At 34.9% G+C, this 13,706-nt stretch overlaps 1 protein-coding gene across 2 annotated transcripts in view; it reads left to right on the forward strand.

The window, feature by feature from the left end:
• RAB3GAP1 (RAB3 GTPase activating protein catalytic subunit 1) overlaps window positions 1–12,489 on the forward strand; it is a gene marked incomplete at both ends in the record, with an annotated part of 80,452 nt that extends 67,963 nt beyond the window's left edge. The window contains 6 exons of one of the 2 annotated variants that reach the window (XM_084235377.1): window positions 6,602–6,698; window positions 6,798–6,901; window positions 7,035–7,150; window positions 8,930–9,032; window positions 11,368–11,388; window positions 12,253–12,489. In XM_084235377.1, the coding sequence (XP_084091503.1) occupies window positions 6,602–6,698; window positions 6,798–6,901; window positions 7,035–7,150; window positions 8,930–9,032; window positions 11,368–11,388; window positions 12,253–12,489 (678 nt within the window). The remainder of the gene's footprint in view (window positions 1–6,601; window positions 6,699–6,797; window positions 6,902–7,034; window positions 7,151–8,929; window positions 9,033–11,367; window positions 11,389–12,252) is intronic. The other variant, XM_084235378.1, reaches the window with a different exon arrangement.
• Between the last annotated feature and the right edge of the window lie 1,217 nt (window positions 12,490–13,706).

Consider the following 13,706-nt stretch of genomic DNA (forward strand, 5'->3'; position numbering starts at 1 on the left):
GACACAGGAATTTGAATTTCGTGTAAGTTTCACATGTCACAAAATATTTTTCTTTTGATTTTTATCCTCAATAATTGCAAATGTAAAAGCGTTCTATTCTTAGCTCATGATCCATACGAACAGGCTTGGCTTGTGGGCTGTAATTTGCTAACCTTGGTCCAAACAATATGGGTTTTTTCATATTTATTCTCATACACTGCTGACTACTCACAACATACCTGGCACTGAACAAATGTTTGCTAAAATGAATCATATGGAGACAAATACTTTTCATTTTATGTTATCATCCATCACAAATGGTAGTGGTGTGATAGAGTATAATTTTTTAAAATTTATTTCATATATATTTTACATCATTGTTTATTTTTGTACAATATATCCTTTCTTCTCTCAGGTGTAGTCCCCATAAAATTCCCACCACCAATTCACTAGTGCACCATCAGCATAGTCCCTTGTGCGCTTCTTACCCCTGTTTTGATCCTTCACCATCCTCCTCCCCTACAGAATGTCTCTGATTTATAATTGCCTGTTGATTTTGATTTTTAATTTATTATTATTTTCTCCCCCCCGGCCCCTTTCATGTTTCCTCTACATTTCTCCTATAAGTGAAACCATCCAATATTTTTCTTTTTCTTTCTGACTTATTTTACTGAGCATAATCCCTTCCAGCCCCATCCATGTTGCTGTGAATGGCATGAGTTTATCTTTTTTGATTGCTGAGTAATATTCCATTGTGTATAGATACCACATCTTCTTGATCCAGTCATTATTTTGGGGCATTTAGGTTGTTAACATAGCTTATCTATTGTAAAAAGTGCTGTAATAAATATAGGGATGCAGGTGTCCTTTTGAATTAATGTTTTTGTGTCCTTTGGGTAGACTCCTAGGAGTGGAATTGCTGGGAATTCCACTAAAAGTGGAAGCTCCACTTTTAGTAGTTTGAGGAACCTTCACACAGCTTTCCATAGTGGTTGGACCAGTTTGCATTCCCACCAGCAGTGTAGGAGAGTTTCTTTTTCACCACATCCTTGCCAACATTTGTTGTTGCTGGTTTATTTAATATGAGCCATTCTCACTGGCATAAGGTGGTATCTCGTTGTGGTTTTGATTTGCATTTCCCTGATTACAAGAGATGTTGAACATTTTTTTATATGTCTGTTGGCCATTTGCATTTCCTCCTTGGAGTTGTGTCTTTTTAGTTCTTCTGCTCATTTTTTGACTGTATTGTTTGCTTTGTTTTTGTTGAGTCTCCTCAGCTCTTTGTAGATCTTTGTGATCAGTCCCTTATCAGTTGTATGGTGTGCAAAGATTTTTCTCCCAGTCAATAGGGTATCTCTTTGTTTTGGTTAATGTCTCTTTTGCTGTATAGAAGCGTTTTAGTTTGATGTAATCCCAGTTGTTTGTCTTTTCCTTCACTTTCTTTGCTTTGGGGAGTGAGTCTTTAAAGATGTTACTGAGATGTAAGGACATGCATATTTTATATAGAATGCTTACCATTGGACTATCTCAATCTCACAGTATATGTCAAAAGCCTTAAAAGTGGTCATATTCTTTGATCTAACAATTCTATGCCAAAAAAATTATTAGGGAAATACATAAAGATAAAGATATAAGAATGATGTTCAATAAAGTTCTTCAGTGAAAATATAATCACAATTTTAGTTTCCAGAAATAGGGCTTGGTATAATAGAATATGTCACAAATATTTAGTGGATTATTTTGCAACTATTAAAAAACATTTGGAGTTCTGGAAAATGGTGGCAACTCCTAATATCAAATTGCCCCCACATCCTCCCACCTACCTGCCTACCTACCTTCTCCAAGCCATATGAAATTAATGAGTAAATAAATCCATGTTTTAGACATCACTAGACGGTAGAGATTGACTTTTAAATCAACAATAAGTAAAAAAGCCAAATTCCAGTTGAGTCCTACTGTGGGTGTGAGAGAGTAGAGACAGGGGATCTTAAGAAGAGCTGAGGATACAGAGGACTTGGAGCCCAAAGATACTGAGAAAGAGAGAGCCTAATGCCAGGTGCCAGAGTACTCAGTACTCAATAACGGTAGAACTTGTTAGTTCATAGCATTTGCTACAGGAAAGGGACTTGAAGGTAATTAGGATTGGAAGTGGAAGAAAAGAGAGAGGCTGCCTTGACAAAAATCAGATATATGCAGAAAGAATGATACCCTTATAGATAAAACAATGATGGGAAAGAAGGAAATAGGGAAAATTAAGGATCCTTCAGAAATGAAAGCGAAGTAAGACGTATCAACTTTCCCACTCCTTGCAATTCATTAAAGAAAAAAGGGACCTCCCTGATGGCACATGGGCTAACATCTCAGCACTGTCAAGTTATCTCCAGCCACTGCAACCTGAGTTCAATCCCCTGGCCAAGGAGCTAACCCACATGGTGTAGCAGACCAATCTTGTCTCCCCCGCTTCTCCCCTCAGCAGTGTATTTCAGTAGATCCGCCTGTTCTGCTTCCCACTCTGGTGAATCCTCTCATCCCCGTACCTCTGACCTATACCCCAGTTCTTGTATGATTAAATAAAAATTTTTAAAGGAGCTGCAAAAGAGGATTACTTTCAAACTGACATTATTACAAATAGTAAAAAATGTGACCAGCTAATATTGACATGAGGCCAGAAGTGCAGGGGTAAAAGAATTCACCAGAGTTGAGAACAGAAAAAGCAGATTTATTGAAATACCGTACAAGAGAGCAGGGGACAAGAGAGGAGATATCATTGGAGGAAGATTTATAACCTGTTTTCATCTGCTTTTTATGACTAAAGTAATCTCTGCTGGTTGTTATCCCCTGAGACATCAGGTTTCAATGGACCTTTGCACAGAAAGTGTCCTACCTGGTTCTGTTTGCCCTGTTTCCACATTCCTGGGAATTCTTGATAGCCCCCTATTGGTCATGTGGACCCATGGCCAGGTTCCCATGGCAATTCTATCAGTTTTCCTTTCTAAATGTATTTTGTGTCTCCCAGCATTGTTCAGCTGAGCAAATGGCAGATACTAAGTTTTAACCATATTAAATGATATCTTGACAAAGAACAGACCACTTCTATATGAGTATGAAAACCAGAAAATACAAATTGAATCCTTTCAGTTAATGAAATATTTCCCAGAATATTGACCCACAAGCAAAAGAAAATTATAACATAACACTCCAAATTCAATCAGATATCGTCAAACAAGCATGGAGGGGTATATAAAAATAATGTTTAATCGGAAATACTAAAACCAAGAACAGAAAGAAGCACAAAAACCCACAAAGAAATGAAACTACAGCTGGTTAACCTAGGATAGAATTAGAAGAAAAAAGCAACCGTATCAAAAATAAAGACTAAACTCTAAGAGACCAAAGGGAGAATAGATTCATATTTAAATTTAATACAAGTCAACAAGGAAAAACAGACAAGAAATTGAAATTGAGATAAGGGAATAAGAGGGGTTGAAAAGAAAGTAGTAGAAATGAAAGATAAAGTAGGAATAGTGTTCATTTTATTATATGTGAAGAAAAAAATCAAAACTCTAGAACGGAACTAATATTTAAAACTGCAATCCTGTTTTAATGTTATGTGATGTATATAAAGCCTTATTTAAATAAAATTTGTTTTCAGAAACAAAAGTAAATAAAATTGCAGTCTAATGAAACATTCTAGAAATAAAGTAAACGTGAATTTATATATTGCAAGAGGTCTCACATGATGAAGAGGGAAATTGACCAAGAGTAATGAACTTTGAAATATATCACTGTAAAATTACTAGGCTTTAAATATATATATATATATATATATATATATATATATAAATTCAGGATCTTCCAGCAAAAATATGAAAATATCTTAAAAAGGAAAAAGAGATAGGTTATTCAAAAGCAATGTACAAAGCAAGGCAAAGTGGAACAGCATTTTCAAAGAAATGTAAGGAAAATATATAAACCAGATACTGTGTCCTGCCAAAATATCTCAGTATCAAGATTATAAAAAAGTATTCTCTGAAGATTCTTATGGAATCCACTGAAACTGTCCAGTCCAATAGAACTTTTTGCAGTGTTAAAAATGTTCTATAGCTGTACGCTATTCAAAATAGTGACCAGGGCCTCCGTGGTGGCACAAGGGGTTAAGCAAAGAGCTGTGATGCTATCCCAGCCTCTGCAGTGCCAGTTCGATCCCCTGCCAGCCAGGGAGCAACCCACGTGGTGCAGCAGACCTCTCCTGTCTCTCCAGCTGCTCTCCTCAGCAGTTTATTTCAGTTACTCTGCCTGTTCGGCTCCCCATTCTGTCTGGTGAATCCTCTCACCTCCTGTACCTCTGGCCTGTAGCCCAGTTCTTGTGTGCATAAATAAATATATCTTAAAAAAAAATTTAAAAAGTTAAAAAAAAAATAGTAACCAAGGCCATATGTGATTTTAATAAGCATTGAAATGTGGCTAGCAAACATAGAAATTGTATTTTTGAATGGCTGCTTGTGACTGGTTACTGCCTTACTGAACAACAAAGTAAAAGAGGTTGACTTTCATTCAGCCTGAGATTAATGAGGAAACTGGCAAAGGGCCAATTATAAACATTTAATTTATTTTAAAACTGAGAATAAAACTACGTGGAGACATGAATAGAAGAATAATTAGTGAAAATTATATTAAGGGGCAAATTAGAAAGAATGTGACGAAACAGGTGAGGCCAAAGAAAGAGAGGAGACTGTTCATTGACTGATCCATAAATAGTAGGTGGTAATCAGAGGATACTATTTAAAATTGTCAGCATACAGGAAGGGATGGAGAACAAGAGAAGTAGGGGAGAAAAAAGGGGTGAGCACAACGTATTATGGTGGACATTTATGGATGACTTGGTGGGAGACCTGTCATGTGTGACCACACATGAAGGGAGAAATTCTTTATCCTTTATCATGGAAAACAGGAACAAAGATGTAAAATAACAGTAGTTCAATAAAAAAAAAAGTTAAAAAATTTGTCAGATCAGATGTAAAAACATCTGCTATATAAGGAAGTTAAGGGTAGCATGAAAGATATTAAAACAAGGATATCTAATACAAACTTTCCTAAGTACTAAGAAAAATTTTTTAAAAGAACACAGTAGTGAAACATACATAATAAAATCACATCATACACAGAATTATAATATGCAAGTTTGTTACCATTGTCATTTCTTTCAATATCAATTCATTATAACATTGATGAGGAAAAAAGCCATCTTGAATGTCAAATGAAAGTATTTTTCAAAGACCTACTGTAGTCCTATGTTGTTTCATGTAAAGTTGCAGTTCAAGACCCCATCAACAATGTTAAGTGGACTTTCTGTGGAAGATAGTCATATGAAATCAATTCTCTGCTAATGAAGGAATTCACTGACTCAGAAAGGCTACAAAATAAACAATGGACATATATTTGCCAGGCGAATGAAAACAAGCAGGCATTGTGATCCTGTTATCAAAGGAGAACTAAGCAGAAAAGCATTAATTGAGATAAACATGAATACTTTATATACTAAGTGATAACAATAAGGATTTAATTGTTGTGGTTGTTTATGATACAGCTATCATTTTAGCCACTATACACAACAGAAAGCATAGGAGATGCACAGAGAAACAGATCAACATACACTAATAATGAGGACTTTTAACACATTATTCTAGTACAAGTCAGTCAAGTGGACCTAAATTCAGTAGTAAGGTTGATCCTTTATATATAGCTCAAACACTGCACCTGAACAATACTGTGTTTTCAAGTACACGTGAAACATTCAAAAACGTGATATTAGAGCACAAGGAAAATAGAAGTAGGTTTCATAATAGAAACAATCAATAATCTGCAGTAAAACTAGAAAATTAGAGATTTTCAAATTTTTATGTCTAGTTTTAACAAATACTCCAGGCCTTCTACCTGGAAATTTGAAAACCTTGTGTTAGACAAGTAGGGGTAGGGGGTAGGGGAAATACAAAATAAATTATATAATTTTTGGAGGAGATGGTAGGACTTGAAGGAAAGTATGAATTCTATACTAGGAAAGCTAATTCTACTTTTACTAGAAATTAGAAGGAATCGTAGAGTGGCCGCCTCAAAGAGGCCTTGAGAGCTTAGACAATAGATATGTAAGCAGAAGTCAGTGGGAGCAAGTAACCAATTACTGTAAAGGCTTTTTTGATGCTTTGTAAGTGTAATTATTATTTTACTTGTATTTGATGTCTTTTAAAACTCTGGAACAAAAATGCTGCATTGTTAATTGTTATCTCTATGTGGTATAATTTGCAGATGGTTTTTGTTTGCTTTATATTTTCCTAATTTGCATGTATTACATAAGGAAACAGGAAAAAAAACATGAGAATATTCACCATTATTAGAGACAGAAGTTCTTAGGTGTTTTCAGTAACTTTATTCTTATCTTTAGAAGTAGTAGCTACTTAATTTGAATGAGGAGGATAGGTACTAAGTGAAGAGAGCTTTTCTCCACTCTTGTCACATTTGTGAGTTCAGTAGGCCAGAGGATTTTTTTACTTTTGTAAACAGCTGCTTTATTTAACTTCACTGATTTTTTTTTTTTTTTTTAAACATAAACTTGGGCCTCCTTCAGGTGCTGCATTATCTGGTAGTTCAGAAACCTGCAGACCTTGCTCGGCATCTGTTACCTTGTGTAATTCATGCAGCAGTACTCAAGGTAAAGGAAGAAGGTAAATGTCTTATTTGATTAGTAATTTAGTTCATTACCAAAATGAAAGTATATTTTGCCTACCTTATTTAATGATGGCTTTGATCTTTTTTAAAAATAGAAAATCTGGAAAACATTTCTTCAGTTAAGAAGATTATAAAGCAAATAATATCCCATTCCAGTAAAGTTTTGCATTTCCCCAATCCAGAAGATAAGAAGTTGGAAGTAAGTGATACCATATCAGGATCTTGCTAAGTGTTCTCCCCTGTTGGCAATAATTATTTTAAAAAATACAATGTTTAAAGGCTTTGCTTTTTTGTTGGCTTCCAATGTATGTCTCTCCCTTTCCTGCTGTTAGGAAATCATCCATCAAATTACTAATGTGGAAGCTATAATTGCAAGAGCCCGTTCACTAAAAGCCAAGTTTGGAACTGAAAAATGTGAACAAGAGGAGGAAAAGGAAGATCTTGAAAGGTAATTGCTGTTTGACTAACTCAGTTTTGTCTGCAGTAGGAAAAGCCATCAATCTGTTTAGAAAAAAAAATTTTTTAAAGATTTATTTATTTATTTATTTGTTTGTTTGTTTATTATTTATACAAGCACTGGGTATAGTCAGAAGCGCGGGAGGGTGAGAGAATTCACCAGAGCCAGAGCGGGGAGTAGAGCAGGCAGAATGACCGAAGTACACTGCTGAGGGGAGCAGCGGGCAGCAGGAGAGGTCTGCGCGCCATGTGGGACCCTCCTCCGGTGGCTGGGGAGCAGCCGGGGATCGAACCGGTGCTGCAGAGGCTGCGGGCAGCTTTGCAACCCAGCGCTCAACCGCTGTGCCACCGGGGAGGCCCCTGTTTAGAAAAATTTTAATAGGATATTGAGATTCTTTTATGGTATATTTATACTACTTGTAACATGCACTTACTATAGACAAAGAACTGTTTAATTATTGTAGGGTTTGACTTCTACTATATTTCTGAGTATTTTCAAGGTGTTTCCCTTTCTCCTACCAGTTCTCTGTTTCTAGGAATTTTCTTGTTTGCTCTTGGAGATAGATGTAGGGCCTACAGTTTCATGTTGAGAAATTATTCACTCCTTGTTACTCAAAGTACTCCAGAGCTTTTCTTTCCGTTCTTACTGATCTTAGCCACAGTTGAGGTATTCTGAAACTGTATTTCTGTTCTTTATTTCTGGTTATTAATGTAAATTTAAGCAAGGTTTGTGGTAGCAAAAGTGAACATCCTGTGTACCTTATGAATACGTTTTGACAGAGTAACTTTGTGGCTTCTCCCAGATGAGGAAAATGATTGGGGCAGTCTTTTCCTCCTTCTGAGATTTGACACTGTTTCCAGTGGATCCTGTTAATGTTGAATCCTTGTTCATTTTTGCCTGTAGTGCTTGAAAGGACATTGTTTTAGTATGTGATAAAGTATTTCCAAATTAGCTAGTTCAGTTGATTGAATTTATCATAACTTTAAGTTGTTCATAATCTTTCCATAAAAAATAGAATTATTGATGCTAAATATTTAATATTAACCTAACAAGGCATTAGTAGAGCTTTTACCAAGTTCTTGTTTGAATTTTGTATCTTTTGAGTAAAATTTTCTCCCAGTCTACTTTGCTCTCAAGAATTTCCTTCCTTTTAAATGAACAGAATAAAAATCAATTAGAGAATAATTTCTAAAATTTCTAAAATAGCAGTATGAATTAATTATGTACCAGTGAGCATGTGGTACATACTGGCTTGGGTGGCTCTGTGACTTTGACTCTGTTAGCTCCACTATACATTACCTGTGATATACTTAGAAGTACAGTGTTTCGAACAAACAATGGCACAGTTTGCAATTGACACTTTGCCCAGAAAAAACATATTTTAAGCAAGTGTGCATCTATACTCTAAAGGAATAAAACCAAAAATCTGGATCACTATTTTGCTGTATGAGTAACACTTGGTTTTTGTTGTCCAGAATTTTTTTTTATCTTATGTTTACTGTAGTGTTTTCTAAGCTTCTAGTCTGAAAGAAATATACTGAGTCTTTCTATGCTTTGACAGAGATAGATCCTGTGACAGTTAAGGCAGTCAGATTGTCATCTGAGTTTAATTCCGAATGTCTGTCTATGTTGTTACAAAATTTCCACTTTTGCCTTGATAGATTTAGCCAGTATCAATTTGAGAATTTACCCACAGAATTAATCTAGGAGGACTGACACAATGTGAACTATGCAGCTCCTTTTTATCTTTTCATTACTTCTCTCTTCTAGGTTTGTAAGTTGCCTTTTGGAGCAGCCTGAGGTGTTAGTCATCGGTGCAGGAAGAGGGCATGCTGGCAGGATCATTCACAAGCTGTTCATGAATGCTCAGAGGGTATGTGAGATTTATCATTGACTATATCATGATCTCTCTAGACCGCTACTCAGTAAGATGGCTGTTTTGATTTCACACATGGTTAGGTTCAAACATTAAAGTAATAGTAACTTCTGAGTCTTTGAAATTCTTTTGCTTTCTTACACATTTGAGTAAAATGGTAAGTTTATTTTAGGATATAAATTTCAGAAATTAGAAAGGTCTGAAATCCCTTGGCTTGGTTAACAATGGCTAATGCTAGGCTGCAGAAAAAAATGTTTATGCCTTTCAAATTAGAATAGAGGCCAGTCTTACCAATTTTAAACTCCTTGTACTGCAAATGAATCCATAGATCTAACTTTAGAAATTTCCTAGAAAGGAAAAGCAGGTTTCAGATTTTTAGGACTATGAAAATTTAGGCTTCAGCACAGAGAGAAAGCTTGATTTAAAAATTATCTTCACTGTTATATATTTGAAGTTTTAAAAAATTAAAATTTGATTTTTAGGAAAGTGATATTAGTAATACTCTGTGCTCACACTCTCTGTACTGATCTTATTTATTGGTTAAGAATTGCTGGCATCCCACAGATGATTCTCATGTCAGGGCTCATTAGTATTAAAGATTCTGGTAAAAGTATTATGAAGTGTACTAAATACAGGCTGACTCCCTTACCTTGCATTGTGATGACACTGTAATGACCCAGCTTTTAAGGATGTAATTCTAAGAATCAAATAAGATAAAGAATTTTCATTAAGTCTACACATGAAGTAATAATTTCATAATCTCTTTGAGTTGGTCTGGAGTATATCTAGTTAATATGTTCAAAATAATAGCCAAATCTACTCATCTGAATTTTTAGGAAGAACTAAAACCTGAGATTATTTAAGGGATAACTTCTTAAATTTACAAATTTCAGGTTAAAAACCAAGTGCTGTATTTCTTTATAAATTAGAGTTTTAGAAAACAATAGATATGTACTTTCATTTATTTTGGTTTTTGCCTCTGGCAGGGAACCAAGAACTGAATTTGTTTTCACATACTATAATAACTTTATCAGCTTAGATCCAGAAGTTTGTAACACATTTCCTTGTTAGCAACAATATGAATTTTCTTCATATTGCAAAAACCGTCTCCTTTTTTCTCATTTATTAAAACTTGTCTTAGGACAATTTAAAATCTGAAGTTTTATATTTTTATAAAACTGAGTGTGTTATTTGTAATGATTACATAAAATTATTTCCCCCAAAGTGGAAATTGCATTTTCCCCCTCTGATTGTAAGTAAAGGTTCATTGTGAAAATTTGGACAGTACAGGAAATTATATTAAATATTAGTCATATGTTACTACCTACTGTTTACTCTCAGCATTTAACATCTAGTGTATACACTGTATATTTTGTAAAAAGTGTATTATATAATTTACTTTGTTTTTGTTCTCCATTTAACCTTTCTATATCAGTAAATATAGGAGTGTGTCATCTTCATAATGACCTCATTTTGTAGTTGATCCCCTTTAACAGATACTGAAATTATAAATTTATCCCATATTAGGCAATTTTAAAACATTTCAAACTTTTAAATCATGCAATGAATGTTTTTAGGGAATTGACAGACTGTCATTCACGTAACAAGTAGCTGGTTTATTCATTTTTAAATTCAATCCTTAGGTGTATGGCTAAAGTAAATTATTAAAGTCCATTCGTGTAACTTCTCTTTTCATAATTAACTGATACATCCATTTTATTAAAAATGGGTGTTAATATTTTTAATAAGTTACAATGAAAAACATTGAGAATTTTTATAGTATATATTAAAGTATACATTAATTTTATTTATACATTATAGTATACATTAATTTTATATATTTTTGAATTTTTCCTTAAAATTTTGCATTTTAATATACTTCATGATTACATGTGTCAATGGCATAAATGTATCTAAATGAAGTTTAGCAATCAGACCACTGATTGGATTTTGCTTCAGTCTTGCTAAATTGAGTAACTTTGAGACACCTATTAAATTCAAACCCATTTTGAAGCCATTGCACTTTTTTTTTGCATCTGAATTCTTCAATAAAAGAGCTAGATTTTTGTTGAATCATTCCCCCATTTAAATTACACTCTGTCACCTGTTGAACCATCAGATCCATGAGTTGAGTGATGGGATGTGTGCTTAGTTTGACAAGCGAGGTGTGTTGTATTGTGTGTGTTTGTCTTGATTTCTTTTGATAGGATCATATTTTTGATGTAGTGCATGCTGTCTCTGAAATAATCTTAAAATCTCTTGTCTAGCTCTTTTTAATCCATCTTGCTTGTTTCCCTTTCATCACTGTTTCTTTTCTCACCCTTTTCTCAAGCTGACTGAATCTTCTGATGAGGTAACAAAATAGCCTTTGTCCCTCATAGTTCCTTGTTCCTTCCCATCCCTGTAACTTCATAAGGTCATTAAGACTAACCACCTCTTTAACAGTCTGGATTTGGCATTCCCTTCTTGCTGATGTTTAGTGTAACATGATTTCATGTTTTTCTTGTCAAAACAATTATTTTTCCCAATCAATATTGTCAAGTGTGGTGGTCAGAGAAATGAAAGAAGTATAGTGATCAGAGTTAAAAATGAAAGCTCTAATTGAATATGTATTTTATAAAATTTTAATGAAAAAATAGATACCTTAAATATTGAGAACTTCTCTTTTGTGACCATTGTTACATGGGCCTCTGCCACTTCTATATCTTATTAGCTACCCAGCAAACAAAGTCATCATCCCCAGTATTAAATTGGCAAGGGAACCTTAAATAGAATCAGTTTAAATAATCAGTATAAAAACCATCTTTTCCTGGCTCTGGAGAGAAGCAGCTCATTACTAGACTGAGGACATCACACTTCGAGTTGGGTCATTGCTAGAAGAAATGTATATAAACCAGTGTAGGTCCACTTTCCCTTTTCATCAGATGTCTAATATGACCTTTAGCCCTCACTTTTCAAGCAGATTGCTTGGCAGTCATTATCCCTTCTGACACTGTCACCAATGTATTTGTATTCTCTGGCTGTGCATGCCACTGTTTCTTACATTTTTTCTGTGTGTTGTGGTTTTTTTTCGAGTGCTCATAACATGCATTAACTGCATTACTGAGTAATGTAGGACATTTTAATGTTTTTGTCATATTTTTTCATCTGTCCTTTAAAATGATCTAAGTGTAGCACTTGACTCGTTGTTGAATTTAGCAATTTGATTCTATTCAAGGCTGCAGCTGCATCTCCACCAGAGGAAGAACTGAGGAGAGTGGGCTCCCCAGAAGAAAGAAGGCAGAACTCCACGTCAGACTTCCCACCCCCTGCTGGCCGGGAACTCATTCTGCGCACTACTGTGCCCCGCCCTGCTCCATACTCGCGAGCTCTGCCTCAGCGCATGTACAGTGTTCTCACCAAAGAGGATTTCAGACTTGCAGGTGCCTTTTCATCAGATACCTCCTTCTTCTAATTCTTCCAGGGTTACCTCATCTGTTGTTTCAGAGGCCTTGCTGGCCCCTTCTGTAGGGGGAGATTGTGCCAGTTAGAACCCAAAGAGGCCATGAAGAGGGCTTGTCCGGTTGAATGATGGAGAATCATACCAGCATCTGGAAGACTTTCCAGAACCAAGCTTGGATTCTGTTTTATCTTGCAGGCAGCAGAGGGGATGGGCTTGAGCTATTGAAAGATTTTTTTGCCCCAAAGAGATGACTCAAGTTTTGTGGGGAAGTGAGACACGAGAAACAAAACAAAACAAAAAAAAAACAACAGGAGCTCTCCGTATTCATCCTGGTGGAACTGGTGTTCATTTCATTCTTTCCACGACTAGCCCTGCATTCATAGTCTGTGTAAACACTTGTTATATTTATTAGTATCAAGTATGCAGAATGCAGTATCTGTTAACACAGTTTTCTGGATATTTTGGTGGTAGCCTCTATTCCCGGAATCTGTATTTTTAAAATACTAAATGACATTCTGTTTATTCAATCACCTCTTGATCATCTTCACTGTAACAATTAACTTTTGATGAGTATTTTGAATATTCTAGGAGCAAATTAGAATCTCACATAGTTTATGTGTTTTTCCATGTAACTGTGACAGATAAATGTATTCCTTCTGATAACAATATATATTAAATATCACTGCAAATTAGTTTTATATTTATCTTGTAAGTTTTGTTTCTCTTGTTCTTGATTGCCATGTAAGATGTCAACCTGCAAATTATTGTTTTCTTCCTGCTGTACAGCATGCATTCCTTTTTTGTGGTTGCTGGCTGGATACTGTATTTCATGAAGTAGTGTTGAGCACACTCTAAAAATATACTCTTGATACATAGAGATTATCATGCAGTCAGTATAATTAGATATGTGCTAGTGTAATGAATAGAACATTATTTCAATGCACTATTTTGCTTTTGTATTTTAGGTGAAATGAAAATAATTGGTGGGGATGTGTAGCATCCAGCATAACAACATTTTTCTACTTAGGTGTTCATCAAGATTTACTAAGTCTGTGTTGCTGTCTCACCTCTGTTCAGTAATGTTAAATATATTTTTAGGCCTGACATTCCCACTTTAATCCAAAGTAAAAAATGGTTATACTGAAGCATAGACCTATGTAACTTTAAAGAATGAATAGAGCCATGTAAACTTTGTGTTATATATTATTTTTTGTAAAAAACAAAAAACC

This window comes from Talpa europaea (genome assembly GCF_964194135.1).
Source record: "Talpa europaea genome assembly, chromosome: 1".
NCBI lineage: Eukaryota > Metazoa > Chordata > Mammalia > Eulipotyphla > Talpidae > Talpa > Talpa europaea.